The 15,728-nt window shown below is 56.4% G+C and overlaps 1 protein-coding gene across 3 annotated transcripts in view; it reads right to left on the reverse strand.

Annotated features, from left to right (window-relative positions):
- Positions 1–15,720, reverse strand: part of HELZ2 (helicase with zinc finger 2) — a 29,980-nt gene extending 14,260 nt beyond the window's left edge. For all 3 annotated transcript variants that reach the window (XR_010744863.1, XM_066330779.1, XM_066330780.1), the window contains exons 1-7: positions 15,220–15,720; positions 4,869–6,011; positions 4,583–4,766; positions 4,110–4,217; positions 3,034–3,557; positions 2,065–2,697; positions 153–936 (exon numbers count right to left, since the gene is read on the reverse strand). Coding sequence is in view for 2 of the 3 variants with exons in the window: in XM_066330779.1 (XP_066186876.1) it covers positions 153–936; positions 2,065–2,697; positions 3,034–3,557; positions 4,110–4,217; positions 4,583–4,766; positions 4,869–5,869 (3,234 nt within the window). In the remaining variant the exon portion in view is untranslated. The remainder of the gene's footprint in view (positions 1–152; positions 937–2,064; positions 2,698–3,033; positions 3,558–4,109; positions 4,218–4,582; positions 4,767–4,868; positions 6,012–15,219) is intronic.
- Between the last annotated feature and the right edge of the window lie 8 nt (positions 15,721–15,728).

Consider the following 15,728-nt stretch of genomic DNA (forward strand, 5'->3'; position numbering starts at 1 on the left):
AAAAAAACCACTGAAGTCATATGAGACCCCAGATTTCCTATTTTTACTAGCACAAATAATAATAAATAGAATAAAAGGTTTTTCTTAGGGAGTGTTTAGTCAGCAGTGCAGGCATAGCCCTCTCAGGTGGAACGCAGGTTTCCTCTACTCACCTGCATCCCATGGGAGACCACACAGATCTTCTTCAGATCCCGGGCACCCCACTCATCTGGCCACCTCTGGTAGATCTCCTTCACTTTCTCAATCACTTGTATTATCTCGGAGACGTTTTGCCAGTAAATCATGGAGATATCCCTTTCAGCCACACCAGACACATGGCAGAACATGAGGGGATAAATTTCAGGATGGGGTGGGATGTTCCCACTGGCTTGGATAGCATTGCCATTGCCAATGTAGAAGTGCTTGGAGATGAACTCAATAATGCCGGCAGTGGAACGATAATTCTCATTGAAGATGATCCTGCTCTTCATGGCCACCTCATGCCTCTCCCTCTGGTAGAACTGAAAGAGCCGGTTCAAGAGGGTGTGATCAGCAGATTGCCCACTCCCAACACTGAACAGCTTTGGGGTTATCTGCATGTGGTCCCCAGCCAGGACAATGCGTGTCTCAAAAGTGGCGTAGGAGAGAGGAACCAAAGCTTCGCACTCCAGCATCTGTGCAGCCTCGTCGATCATGATGTGGGTGAAGTAGCCTCGGGGGACCTTCAAGTCCTTGGATAGCATGGATGTGGTGATAATGATGCGGTGCTTGTCGATCTCAGCCTTCGTGGGGTGGCGGAAGGAGCGGTGGTCTGACGAGAGGCAGCAGTACATCTGGGTGATGGGGTCTGTCATGTTGATGGGCCGGTCGGTGAAGACAACCCGCAGGGGAACAGCCCACGGATTCCCCTTGGTCACAAAGTTGTGGAAATATTCCCGGATGTAAATGTCAGCAGCGCTGGAGGGGAACAAAAGGGAAAGGCATCAAGGAATTGCTGGTGCTGTTGCTAAATTCTGTGAGACAAAGTTCTCTCTCATCATTCTGCAACACACATCCAGTTTCTCTCCTGGCTCTGGTGACACCACACTTGTCACAGCAGACATTCACAACTGCACAAAGAAACCAGTGCCTACGCAGCCACCAATTCTCAGTCTCTTTCAATAGTATGATTTAAAATAGGAATTGGTATTTGAGACTACGACATCTCTCGACACTCTTACGGAAAAATGTGATGTGCCCAACAAAACCTGTGGCCCTGATGCTGTCCAGGGCCAAGTGACAAGGAGCTCTCCTCTGACAGCAAAGCATCTACATCCCCAGGTGAGACAAGACCTACAGGAGAAACTTCTGTGCAAGCAAACAGCCTGGAACAGGCTAACATTAGCAGTCACCATCTATTATGCATTAAAAACTGAGGCAGTAACAGCCTGCAGGATCAGATGTGGACACCCTTTTCAGTGTAACTGCTCTAATTTTAACAGTCTTGGCCTGGTTTCTCTGAAGGCAGATCCAATGGCATTCAGACCAGATCTGTGTTTCCTCTTCCCCAAACTCTCCCTGGAAAAGTCAATGGATTGGCATGTACATAGAGCCAAACAGTCTTCAAGGGCAACTAGAGCACAATATTATCCCAGCATGGTCAGGCAGCAGTTTTCTACTTCCTGCAGTACACAGTAAAGGCTGGAGAAAACTGTCTCTCCAGCCACATTCCCATTTTATGATGGGGCAGGAATATGTTAAGTGTTCAAGGCCAGGATGGACAGGGCTTGAAGCAACCTGTTCTAGGGGAAGGGTTTAGAACAAGACAAGTTGTAATGTCCTTTCCAACCCAAACCACTCAGGGATTCTGTGAGTCTGCACTGGCTTTTCTACAAAGACTTCCACCCATGCTAGGCTTCCTCCTAGCAGGAACTAGAGCAGTTTAAGAAAATTTCAAAAAAGAAAAATTATTTAAACAAGCAATTGAAGTGCACACTGAGAAAAGGGCAGCTTGGCTCTGGCTCTTACACCCTGGCTCCCCTTCACCCCCTCCAAAGAGCAATGCACCAGCTTGCCCACAGTTCTCGTTGCCTCTTCCCTGCTAACCTGTTTGTGTGAGTGCAGATCAGCACGCGTGTGTTGGGCTGCCTGAGGATCTCCAAGGTGGCCATGGCCAAGGTGAATGTCTTCCCTGTGCCGAAAGGCCCATAGATGAGCAGAGGTGGGACCTGCCGGCTGGTGGTCGGCTGGCCTGTGATGAAGGAGATGGCTTGTTTCTGCTTGATATTCCCTCTCTGTGGGGACCCAAGAGAGTAGGGGATGGAGCAACTGGCAACATCTGGCACGACCAGCTTTTCATCCAACAGGCGGTCCACAGCCTGGTGCCACTGCCGGAACAGCAGCTGGTCTATTTGGAACTGGATCTCCACCTTGTGGGAGGTGTTTGCCTTGAAGTTCAGCTCCGAGCAGCATCTGCTTGGTATCTGTAGCCAGATGGTCTTCTCTGTGGTGGCTTTATGCTCCACAAAAACTTCATAAACCCGATTGTCCACAGGTGGGTCAAGGGCCAGGAAGGCAGTGGGCACAGACCTGCTCAGCAGGTACCCCTCATCTGTGTCTGGTGAGAGGTTGTAAGGGGTAGGCACTTCAGCAAACAGCTCCCCAGAGTGAGCAAACTTCGCCCCCATGGAGAGGCTCTGCAGCATGGGGGTCAGTGAGATGAGCACACGCAGGTTGAGTCTGAAAGGAGGAAACACCCAAATGAAGAACAGAGAAAGACCTGTCGGTTCCTGAGCCCTGCCCCATGGAAAGGGGATTGCCACCTACACTCAGATAGGGTCTGCCAGCCCCCCAGGCACATACAGGCAGAAACCACATTCTCGCTAATCCATGGCCACAGGATGAGACCCAGCAAGCCATCCTTCTTGGCAGGTTTCCAGTTTTCTGGGAAGGCACCACAAGACCCAACCCAGAATGGACAGAAGACCCCAGGAGCAGCATGGTCCCAAGAGTCAGCAACAGGTTTGTGGTCCCCAGTGAAGGGGAACCCCAGAAGGGTTCACGTCTGGCACTTACTTGGCAACCAGAGCCTGCTCAGCTTCTTCCTCACGGAAGAGGAAGCTGTGCATCCTCTCCCGATAGTTGAGCCGGGTGATGGGGACGACTGCATTACTCTCACTTTGGTAATTCAGCGCCAGAGCAGGAGGTTTGTACTTTGCCAGCAGAACCACATCTTCATCAGTCTTTGGCACGCTGGGCACGATGATCCGGTTACCGCGATCCCAGCGCACAAAGTTGACGGGGCGGCTGCTCTCCCTGGTGCTGGAGACGTGCTGGGGGGCCTCCCGCCGGCCCACCTTCACCCTGATCTTCTGCATGAGGACGGGGCGCTTCCCGAAGTCAAAGACCACCCACTGCTCGAAGATGCCCAGGGTGCAGCACTCCATGCTGACCTCCACCAGCGCCGTGCGGGGCGAGGACAACACGGTGGCCACGTGCTCCCCACAGATGTACTGCAGGCCCCGGGAAAGCCCATTCCCCGAGAAGTAGAAGTTGACTCCAGGTTCCCGCTTCAGCAGGGCCACGTGCTGCAGATGCATCTGCCATTGAGGAGAAGACAGGGACACAGTGAGGGCAGCCCACAGGAAGAGCCCAGCAGCTGGTGAGGTGCTCCAGCAGCATTTCCTAGAAAAAGCTGCTAGAGGAACCAAACGCTATGTCAGTCTCACCACAGCTTATTCCTCAAGCAATCCTGCAGCAATTACTTTAAGGTCTCAGAGAACCTCAAGTTTCAGTTTAATATCAACCACTGTGCAGTAAATGGGAAACCTACTTTGGAGAAGTAGGCTTTCGCCCCCAATATCCACAAAATCCCGGGCAGGAAAGCAGCTGAAGTATGTTGTTATTTGTGATGGTACAGGGGAGGTGTTGAGAGCAGCCAGGTCTGCCCCAAGACCACTGCACACAACAGGAGACACAGTGGCTGCACTCCCTGCACACAGCCCTAGTGCAGGCATCACCTGAGCAGCTCCTGAATACCCAGCACATGTCCTCATTTAAACATGCCCATATCCCCATTCTTCTAACCCTTGCAGAAATAATAACTAAAAAAAACCCCAACCAAACAAGATCCTCCAAAGGACTGAGCTTACCTGAGAGTGGACCTTGAACCGCCATTGGTATTTCTTCTTCCTGTCCTCCAGCTGCACATGCAGAGGCTGCTCACACACAACTTGGACACCCTCGACGTGCTCAGCCATCTGTGGGGAGTCATGAGAGGAGAGGGACTGAAGGCAGCATCCCAGGGACACATCTCAGAGCCCTCCACAGTGCCATCTTCATCCTTGCCTTTATGCTACATCTTCCCAAGAAGGATCAAGAGTACATCCTCACATTCCATCCTCACCCACCACTGCTCTGGGTCCCCACACAGCAGCCTTGGGAAGCAAGAGGACCCATGGCATAGCTCAGGTGCCCAAAGCAGGCTCTTAGTTTGCTGTCTCCAAAGAGAAGAGAGAATAAGGATGTCACATCCTTTTTTGCATCCCCATTAGGAAGGGGAGCTGGTGGGTGCCATTCCCAAGTTCTCATACCAAAGTGTTCCTGCCACCCACAATTAACTCACAATTAACACCTCGTTGGAGCACATCTTATACTCAGCAAGGAGCCGGTCCTGGTAGGACAAGAGCCCGTCCTTCAGGGCTTGCTTCTTTTTCTTCATGGAAACCTTCACTCTCTGGATCCACTCCTGCAGCTCCTCTTTGGAATGAGCCTTGGTGCAGCTGTTCCCCATTTCACACACCTCCGCTCTGTTGGGAGAGAGGTGTTCCAGGTGCCATCCGTGCCTGGTGGCAGGGGGATCCTCAGGGAGCTGTCAGCCCCCTGCCCTCTTCCCAAATTGGATGCCTTACCTGCTACACAGTGAAAACTTGGTCAGCCCGAGCGGCGGTGCGCGGTGGACCCACTGCATGGAGCTGTCAGCCGAGATCATCTGCACGTGCTCGATGGATGAGCAGTGGTTTTCAAAGCTCTGCTGCGAGCTGCAGGTCACCAGGCAGATGGAGCAGTAGAAGTGCACGGGCGCGGGTGCCGCCGGCTCGCCGTTGGTGCTGCTGGTGGCCGCGGAGGGCAGCAGGTCCGAGCGCAGCAATCCGTGCTCCCTCTCGGCCTCCCAGACGGCCATCTCCACGTCACTGTGGGCGTACTGGCAGCGCTGCGGGCCGTGCTTGCAGGCCCGGCCCCGCGACACAAACCGGCAGTAGTTGAGGGTCTCGATGAACTCGGGGCAGGGCCGGATGGCCGTGTACTGCTGCTTCTTCTGGCTGTCCAGCACTGTGTGCACCAGGAGCGGGTCCCAGACTTTGTGGGACTCACAGAGCCACCCGCAGCCACCCACTGTGATGCGCTGGGGGCAGCCGAAAAAGCAACGCTTGCAGATCTCCTGGAAGTGCCCCCCGAACTCGCTGATGATCTCACTGGCAGCACTGGCAGTGGGTTGTGGGGTGGCAGCAGGGTGGTCCCCCAGCTGTGCCCGCAGCACCGCCGCCTTCAGCCAGCGCCGCTCCAGCTGGTGCTCCCTCTCAAAGTTCCAGACCATGGCCTCCTCCACGCTCCAGGCGAAGGTGCACTGGTTCATGTGCCTGCTGCAGCCCATGCCCATCACATAGTACCTGCAGACAGCGTAGCGCGCCGGGTTGGGGAAGCCGGGCCGCCGGGACACCTTCCTCCATGCTGTGCTCCTGCGGCCGTGGCAGCGCGCCAGCAGGATCTCATACATGCACTTGTGCTCCACCTCCAGTGGATGGTAGGTGATCTCATTCTCCTTCACACTGCACTTGGAGCAGACCAGGAGCAGCTCCAGCTGCTGCTGGAGGCTGCCTAGTGGCACTTTCGGGCCGTTGGCTGTTGGCATCTTTGGCAGCAGCTTGAGCGGAGCAAAATTAATGGCAGGAAGATCTCAGAAGGTGATGCCGTGGAGAGGAGGTGCCATGGAGTGAGTGGCCTTGTCCTTGCTCACTGCATACCTGCAGGTCATCGGGGCAAGCTCATGAAGCCTGACAAAGGAACAAGGAACAAGTGACTTAGCAGGAAACATCAGACAATCCCTGGCTGGGTGCACACAGAGGCACTGGCACAGCCAGGAACCTCACCCAGGCAACCTTGGCCTCAGCACCCTCTCCCCCAGCTCTGTTCCCCCACCAGGCCAGGTCCCAGGGGAGTGTTTTGAACAGGAATCAGACTGCTGAGTGGTGCTGGTTCCCAGCAGGGCTCAGCCTGGTCTCCAATGTCCCCATAGACGATCAGCATTTACTAGCCAAAGTGGTAAAGCAGTGACTGATCCAGAGGGCCCAGCACAGTCCCCACAGCAGCCACTGATCTCCCCTGGTCCACAGCCACATGATCCAACTTCCTCTTCCTGCTGCCAGCACCTGCCCCACCTTGGGTCCCTCCTGCCAACTTTCTCTTTCTTTGTCCTGTTTTCTTCCCTGAGTTGGCCAGGCAGCCCCACACCAATCAGGAAGAACTCAGCTCCAGCCCCTCAGCCCATCTGCCCCGCAGCACAAAAGATTAATTGGAATTAATTAATGAAGCAACCACCCTCTTTGCTCCTGGGATGCCGCACCCAAGGCCGGGAGATGGGCATGCTGGAACAGGGGCCTGCCAACATCTCTCCAGCTGACAGCTCAGAAAACATCCAGCTGGGAGAGCTCGGCCCTGGTGGTCACGAAGGCAACTCACAGCTCACTGCCCTCTCCAGCCACCACCTCCGGCATTTGCCATCAATTTCCTGGGTCATCAGAGGCCAGGAGCATCCCTGGGAATGATGCCGCAGGGTTTTGTGGCTGGGCCACGTGGTCAGGGTGAAGGGAACATGCCCGGGCACATCTGTGGGCAGGGTGTGCTGCCAACAAAAGCCATCAGCCTCAACCTTGTGCTGAGCACCACACTCGGGCTCCTGGCCAGCAGCCACCACAGACTGGCTCTGGCAATACCAGGGAAGTGCAGCATTGCATCTGAGGTCCAGTAGACAATGGAGTAGGAAGGCAAACCTTTCATTGCTTCTGCATTTTTAATTAAGAATCCTTTCCTCTCTTCTGGGATAAACAGGTTGCTGTGCAAAGTGAGCAGGGAGTGCTGAGGCTGATGCTCCAGCTGGAGCTCCAGACAACAAACACCAAGTTGGAAGTGGCTGGAGCATCACCCACATTCCCAGCCTACCCATAAAGAGCTCCTCACCTCCCATCCCAATGTCACAGCATCCACCTGCTGCTGAGCCATGAAGGAATCATCTAATCCTACTTCTCTGTGTGCATCAGGTCAGACACGTGCTCAGTGGATAAACACCCGCTCCGTTTATCTCTCAAGGCCTGGCAGCAAGCCTGGTGCTGGGCAGAGCTGCAGGTTTCTGTTTCAGAAAGCTGTGGGATGCCGTGGCAGACTCCCACGCCAGCGCTGGCTTGATTGGGGTCACTGTGCCACGCCACTGTGCCATGCCACGAGCTCTGCATCCAGAGCTAAATCACCCAGACTTAGCTCTGTCGCTTCGCTTCACTTCCAAACCTTTACTTGAAGCACTCAGTGCAGGCTGGCACTAAAAGAAGAGCAGTGACCCCGAGCTGGCTGAGGCCAGCAGACAGCCAGGGTATTCCTATCCTCTGGCTGTAACAAGGCCATGGTCATTGGAATAAAACTTTCTGCAGACCAGGGGTCAAGAGCTTTTTGTTTGCTCTGGTTCTACCACAAAAAAGAAAAGTTGGAGCCAGTTGGAGCCTGAGATTCTGGTGCTGCCTGATTGCTGCCTGGTGCAGATAAAATACTTCGCACTGAAACGAAATAATTTGGGAAAATTTGAAAAGAAGCACCTATAAAGAGAGGAGAGGAGTGGGACAATCTGTCTCATGCCCAAGAGCATCAAGGGATGCTCCTCTGATTCCCAGCAAACAGCAAAGGCAGCACAGTGCTGGTGGGCGCTGCAAACCTCCTGGAGCTGCTCACTACTCTAGGTTGTGACTACCAGAAAAACCCCCAGACACTGGAAACCAGGCAGAAGTCTGGGGAGACACGGCTTGCTCCGAGGGCTGGACTGCGGGAGAGAAAAACCCTGCACCTTTTAGGGGTCAAAATCCCCCTCCTGTTTGAGCCTGGGGAGACTGCTCAAAGAGAGCATTCCCTCTCGGCTTTCCCCGGGAGATCAGGGATGGACTGGAGCTAAGCTAAGCGGGACCCCAGGGCAGAGGGAGTGTCCCTCGCTGCCGCAGGTTCAGCTTGCCCCGGGACCCCGGCACAGGGCAGGGGGACATGGAGGGCGGCGGTGGCAGCGCGGGGCCGGGCTGTCCCCAAACCTCCACGGCGGGAACGCCCGGAGTGGGACGCAGGTCACGCTCAGCTGCCCAGAGCCTTTTCAGCCCCTTTGAAGCTGGCGAGGGCAGCACGTTCCCAGTGGAACTGACATCTGCAGTTTCGGGAACACTTTGGTATCCCTCCCAGAGCAGTTCCACCTTCCTTCCTCTGGAAGTCTCCGCCTTCGGCCGAGACCTCCTGGGAAAGGCACAAGAGCTCAGGGTTTGTGCGACATCTGTGCAACACTGTAACTGGTGAAAACTCCACTATACCTCAATTACACACACGGCAGAGAAGGAAATCTGATCGCTGGCACTCGGCTCCGTGCAGAGGGAGCCGAACTTGCCGGTCCCGGCACGTCCACAGCCGCCGAGCTCATGGGAGACCCGGTCCAGCAGCACCGCCGGCACCGACCCACCCGGTTAAACGCTTAAGAACTGCCCATAAAGACCGTGCAGGACAGCCAGGGTACCGCTAGAATTCGTGCCTAGGCAAGGCATCCCAGCTGGAAAAAGCTAAGAAGGAATATTCCACCTTTAAAGGGGTCAATTCCCCTGCTGTTTATTTTTTTAAGAAGGCGTTTGATTTTGAGCAAACTGCCAGAACATGCTCTGGGTCTGGAGGTGGGAGGGAAGAGGAAGGGGAAGTGCAAACCTCGCTCAAAGTCTCTGCATAGCACTAGTGCTGACGCCAAATTAAAGCTTTTTTCTCTGTACAGCACTCTTATACAAGAAAAAAAAAAATAAAAGTAAGCTGAGGGAACTTTTGCAATCCAAGCTTGGGTGGAGGGAAGACACAAGACATGAGGAAGCTCGGCGAGGTGTGCCCCAAGACAGCTGTCCCACTGCGAACAAAACTGATGTCAACAGGGCAAAATCCAAATGCTTCAGGGAAGGTAAGAGTGGATGGGGAGCAGTATTTACCAGCAAGCCACAGACCATGTTTACAAGCTGAATTTTATATATTTCAAGAAAGGCAACCTTTTTTACACTGATTCTGAGAAGCTCTGTCTGGCATTTAAAGCCACCACATCCTGCTGATGTGTGACAAATCACCACAACAGAGGCTGGTTTACTGTACTCCCAGCCCCACCTGGGTTAGTTCTGCCTCTCTCCCAGGCACCAACACAGGCAACAACACAACCTCTGCCCAGCTCTGGTCCAGCCTTGCCACAAACCAAACCCAAACAGAGCACACCCATGGCCTTGCTGATGGCATTTCCTTCACACTCAGGAAGATGCTTTGGGTCAGGGCCGGGCCACGCTGTGTCCAAGCATTGTCCCTGGCAGGCGCCTTACAGGGCAGCGCTGCAGCCAGAGATAATCACATTTCCCTGGAAATGGCGAGGGGAAGCACGGCTGTGGTAGAGAAATGCTCATCGTGCCCCAGCATCCCGACGCTCTGCACCCACTCTATCCCACCAGGAGGAAGGCGTCCCCTCTCTGAGCTCTTGGCTTCGTTAATTATTAACAGAACATTAGGCAACGCGCTACGCTGGAGTAAGCCAAGTGCCCCTCGATCAGAGCAAGTGACGTAGATCAGAGTATTGGGAGAGGGATGGGGACAGGGGACCATGTGCCTCGGGTGGCTGCAGCCCCACATCCCAGTTCCCAGACCTAGCCAAGCACTGGCCTTTGAAAGTTTTTCTACGGCTACAAGCAGCACTCAGAGCAACAGTGCAAGACCTTCCCAGCATATCCAGCACCCCACCAGTGCAGCCGGGTTGGCCAGGAGGGTTTGGAAAGAGTGGAAGAGGGGCTGCCTGGCAGATGCTGGCCAATGCCCCCCACCACCACCCGCAGTCTTCTTGGCTGTACCGAAACCGCACCCCTCTGGAATCTCCCTCCAGTGTAAAAACAGCCTCCAAAGTTCTTGGCGCCTCCCTATCCCAGCCTTTTTCAAACAGACAGCTCGCTCCACATCCCACTCAAGAGCTGGCACTACCAGCCTGGCTGCTGCGTGACAGCTGCGACACCACTGCGTGTGCAGGCACAGACCCTCCAGTTTGTGGAAAGTCCCGAGACACGTGGACCCCAAGATGCTGCATTTGCTTTTACCCAACTGTAAGAAGTTCGCCGGGAACTCCCAGATGCCATCCCCGGAGTTCAGAGGCGGCAACAGGCTTAAAACCTCGCGGTCGAGGATTGCTCACCGACGGCAGCACTGTGCAGCCCCGGGGTTCTCCCCCTCTTCCAGAGAGGGCTTTGCACCTCCAAACCTGCACTCTGGCTAATGACCCTCCTCTCCCGAACGCATCCCAGCCCAGGCAGGGACGCTGCGAGCCGGGGCGGGGGCTGAGCGGGATGCGCACCCCGCACGTCCTGCAGCATCCCGCACACCCTGCAGCACCCCACGGCTCCCTGCGGGGCTACCGGGGGCACCCTCGGTCCTGCAGCCCGCCAGGGAGCTCTGCTGACCGCCCATCCCCGGAGCTCCCCCACCCCCGGAACGCCCCCCGCCGCTCTCACCGCCGCCGCCGCCGCCGGGGTGGGGGGACCCGCGGGGAGCCGGGGACTCGCCGCCGGCGGCAGTTTCGCTTCTCGGGCCTCCCTGCATTCAAACCGGGGCCGGACTTCGCGGAAATTGCATCACTGCGGCCCCGCCCCGCCCCGCCCGCCGGCACCGGGGGGAGCGGGAGCCGGCACGGGCATCGGGCGGGCACCGGGCAGGGAGGATCGGCACGGGCACCGGCGAGAGCCCCGGCGGGCACCGGCACCGCCGCCAGGAGAGGGGAGCCGGCACCGGCCAAGAGGGACAGGCAGTGGAGTGGGGGGATCGGCACCAGGGGGAAGGGGCACCAAAGGGAGCGGCTGCCAGCATCCAGGGCAGCAGGAGCCGGTACCGGTACCGGTAGCGGCACCGGCGGGACAGCATCACCCGCATCGCGCAGCGAACAGGACGGGCGCTCCTGGGGGTACCAGCCTCACACCCCGGCCCCGTCCCACTCCCGCATCCCCGCACATCGGGGGCCGAGTGTCCCCCCGGTCCTGTCTCCCCCAAGTGCAGAGGGGCCGCTCCCGGGGGCGCTGCTCACCCACAGCAGGTCCGGGTTCCCCGAGCTCGGATTCGGTCCAGAACTGGGAGCGGCGGCACCGGAGCTTTAAGTGAATATTGAGTAGCAGCCCGGGTCCTCAGCCCGGCGGCCCGACAGCCTCCTTTTTAACGAGCTCGGGGGGGCGGAGGTAGGGGGCAGAGCGCTGCTCTCCTTTCTGTTCATCATCACTTTCGTTTTCCGTTCCCTTCTCCCGGCGAGATGCACCCGCTGCAATGCTCAGCCTCGAGCCAAAACCAAACTCAAACCCCAAATCCACCCCCGGCAGCAGCCGAGTCTCATTTGCATCGTGTTTCGTGGGGCAGCACAGTCAGCTGGGGGGCAAGACCCCGTACCCCAGTTTGTGAGCACATGTTACCACACAAGCACCATCAGCTGATGCTCAGCGCCAGAGGAGTGAGGGTTCCTCAGCGCCCGGGCTGTGGAGCCCCTTCTCAGCCCATTCTCAGCCCCTTCGCTCCTCAGCAAACCCACCTCAGAACAGCTCAGCACCTCATCTCAGCAAAGGAAATACCCTCCCCCCCCTGCGCGGTTTGGTGATGGGCCAAGTTTGCGGATAATACACACAGAACCAACGAACCCTGACACCCGATATGACCCCAACACACACGCACCCAAAATCCCGGGAAACTCCACTAACAGCCCCAGGAACTCACAACAGCAGCCACATCTCACCAGGCTGGACACAAGGCTTCAGGAAGTCGTGACCTGTACGGCAGGTGCTGTGCACAACACTGCGGTCAGGCCCCAACATTCCCACTTAATGGAATTGTCTTCATGCCAGAAGCCAGCTGCAAGCCCTGGAAACAACCAGGAGAAACCAACACACCTCCACCTACAAGCGGCTGTAAAAAATCACAGGCACCAGAGGCAAAGTGTCCCTGCTGACAGGGACACTCTTCAATCCTTCCATCGACTGATGGACCCGTCGTGCTTGGTGGTGCCACCTCAACACAAAGTCAGCCTTGGCAACAAAAGGAAAGCTTTTCCTCAAAGCAAATGGGAGGAAACACAGAACCAGCCTATGGGGCACACCGACAACTGAAGGAAGGAGGGGCAGAGGCTTGTTTCTAGCACATTTGTCAACACCAGTGGAAAGAGGAAGAGAAACTATGTTTTTGACCTTCCTGCCTTGTGCAGTCGCAGCCATTGGTGTCTCAGAGGGAGGTCTCACCTTGCTTCCATCCAGCAGCAAGAAAAGGGTTTTCCCACCAAGAGAGCAGCCCAGGCCCTGGGTGCTGAATGGACCCCAGTGGAGCAGAGGGCACTAGATGGATCTCAGCAGAGCACTGGAGTGGCTGTGGAAAACCAGCCATTCCTGGGCAGCAAAGCCACCAGGTCTGTGCAACAAAACCCTGGTCACTGCTGGACCCTGGCCACAGCTGCCAGGCTCTGCTGCACTCTGTGCTCTGTCAGCGAGGAGCAGTGGGTGGCTCAGCCTCACAGTAGGATCTGACCCCGTGGAACCCCTGTGCTCAGTGTTCCTATCCAAGAAAGGGCTTCCCAGCTTTGTCCTTGCAGCTGCCATGGGAACTGGTATGGTTTGTGCAGCCCCAGGGCCCCATCCCTGCCTGGGAAGGAGTGACCAAGCGAAGCCAGCGCTGGTATCAGAGTGGTCCGTAGTGATGGAGTCCATCCCCATTTGCTACTGCCTAGGGCAGGAATCATCTTTGCAGTCTTGACTCTAAACCATAGCAAAGGTCTCTGTGACAGCATCAGACAGCAGTGGCAAACAAACAAAATACCTGGCACTACTTCCCTGAGGGGCCAGGACGGGCAGTGCCCAGCTCACACATGGGGAGCCTTGGCACTGAGGCTTCACTCTGGTTTTACCGATGGGATATTTTCCCTCCAGCTCTAGAAGCTAACGGCTTTCACTGTATGATATAAAGCTTCCGGCCCTGCTCAACACACAAGGAGCAGCGGAGCAGCCCAGGGAGCAGGCGGCTCTGCTGTCCCTCCATCGCTGGCGGCAGAGCGCAGGAAGCCACTGTGGAGCAGGGAGGAGGCAAAGCTGCGTCACCACATCCACGGCATTAGGGCGGGGGAGAGCCGAAACCCAGGATCTGCCGATTTTAGACAAACAAACACCGAGCCGAAAGCCCTGAGTTTCGGTTTCCATTCCTGCGGCGACACGGCCGACAGTCACGGAGTGATTTCCCCAGGAAACCATTGCTGCCGTTCTTTGCCCCAGCGCCAGAAACGCTGCCCTTTGTGTGCTGCAAACCCCCGGCTTGTCCGAGGGAGTTGCTGGGAGCTGGGAGAGCCTTCCCGCGAGGATGCTGGAGCATCTCCTGTCCCGGTAACAGCCCTAACCTGCCTAGAGACAAGCAGAGTGAGGAACTGGTGATTTCTCAGAGCCCCCACTCCCTGGCACCCCTGCCAGGGCAGGACCATGGCAAGCCTCTGCTCGCGGTGCTGCTGGGAAGTGGGAGCCTCTGCTCTTTCCCAAACACTGCAGTCTGCTCCTGTGGATACCTGGAGGAGAAAATGCAAGTGGCTGAGTCTCCACCATCACACAATCCAGGGAAAAACAGGGGCTTGGCATGAATCATCCGCAGCCCTTACGTAATTTTGTCTCTGGGTGCGAGTGCTCTACACCCGGCTGTGAGCGGAGCAGCCCTGGGCTCCCCACGGGAGGCGAGGGGAGCACATCTCAGCCTGAGCACCCAAGGGGGCCCCAGGAAGGCAGTGCCAGCAGCACCAGGCTGCTGGAATGGGTGCTGAGAGCCCCTGCCCTGCCCAGGGACCCCAGGCTCACAGAGCAGGTTGACACACTGGTATCCACAGCAATGTCCCAGTTGTGGGGTGCACGACATCCACTGCAGCCCTGGGAGACCACAGCGATGGGTGCAGCCCCCTGGGGAGGGCTTGGCCCGCTCCCCCTGCAGAGCCCCAGGTCTCAGCGCCGTGGGATGAGCTCTCCATGAGCAGTGCTTTACGACCCCTGCTGAAAGCAGGGCTGCAAGGCCAGGATCTACGGCCACACTCACACGGGACTTCCCCCCGGCCAGGGAATGTTGCCCAAGCGCCCAGAGCCGCATCCAACCCGAGGCGACTCATGCAGACACTGATAATCTCTGCATACAATTCGCTGTAGACAACTTCCCTTCTTTGCTTTTCCTTCTCAGCTCTCATCCTGCTGCGAGCTGCTGACTCTGCAAGCCCCCAACTGCCCTCGGCCGGGCGGGGAAGCACCGCAGCACACCCGGGAGCAGCACAGCCACCCCAGGAGTGGAGCACGTCACCGGGGCATCCCTGAACAGCCCAGGCGTTCTCTCGAGGGAGCCAGGATTGCCCCACTTGCACCTCCCTGACTGGCTGCCCCGAGAGCTGCTGCAAAGAGAGGGAGGAATTGCACCAGCCCAAATCTGCCTGCTAAGCTTTTATTGCTTTGGGAGCAGTTCACATCCCAGGGAAGAGCTGTTTTGCAGGACAAAGTACACCCACGCTGGGAATACTTTGCCGGTGAGGTGATCTATAGTCTCCAGGGCAGGTAAAGCTGCACAGAGCGAGAGAAGAGCTGCTGCCTCCAGCTCGCTCTGCTCTGCCCCAGTCCTTGCTGCCCACTGCTGCACCACACCAACACAGAGCTGACACAAATCCTGCCTCACGCTACATTGCACCTGATGCCCTCTCAGATAGCTTTAAAGAGGAGCCAGGAGATCCCTGCAGCTGTCTCCTTTCCACCTGAACATTCCCTCTTCCACAGCCCCTGGATAACCTGGACCAGTTTGGCCAAAGCAGAAATGGCTGGAGTAGTATACTCAGCCCACAGCTCTCCAGGGCTGGGCAAAGGCACCACAGCTTTCCAGCCCTGGCACTGCTGGGGAAAGGTGTCCCTGTGTTGCAGAGGGAAATTCACTCACCATTGCAGCACAGAAAGGGTGGAATTCAGGATAGAAACACACCTCAGGTGTGGCTCAGCACTGCTGCTCACGCTGGAGAGGTAAAAGGCAGCTCAGGCTGATCACAACCCTTTATATGTCCTCGGTCTGACACGCTACTGCTGTCCCAAGTACAGAGATATGACAGCAATATCTCAGCAGCAGCCAGCTGGGAGGGAAAAACCTCTGATAAGGCAGAACTCCTCCTCAATTGCGGCCCCAGCTGAGTCTTGGCCAAAACGAAACAAAATCTAATGCTTCAGAGGAATAGATCACTTTTCTTCCTGATTACGTGTCAATGCTACTAAACATAGGTTGGGGACCAGTGGTTATCAGCACTGGGTGCAGCCAGGCCACCCCAACTGTGCCATAGGCAACCAGACTTTAGAGCTGTATTTCAGGCTCCTTGCACACCCACAGCCAGAGGGAACACAGAGGACACATAGATTTGTATTTAATAAAGTGTGTTCCTGTCCTGCCTTAGCCCCATT

This window comes from Sylvia atricapilla, chromosome 16 (genome assembly GCF_009819655.1).
Source record: "Sylvia atricapilla isolate bSylAtr1 chromosome 16, bSylAtr1.pri, whole genome shotgun sequence".
NCBI classification, from domain to species: Eukaryota; Metazoa; Chordata; class Aves; order Passeriformes; family Sylviidae; genus Sylvia; species Sylvia atricapilla.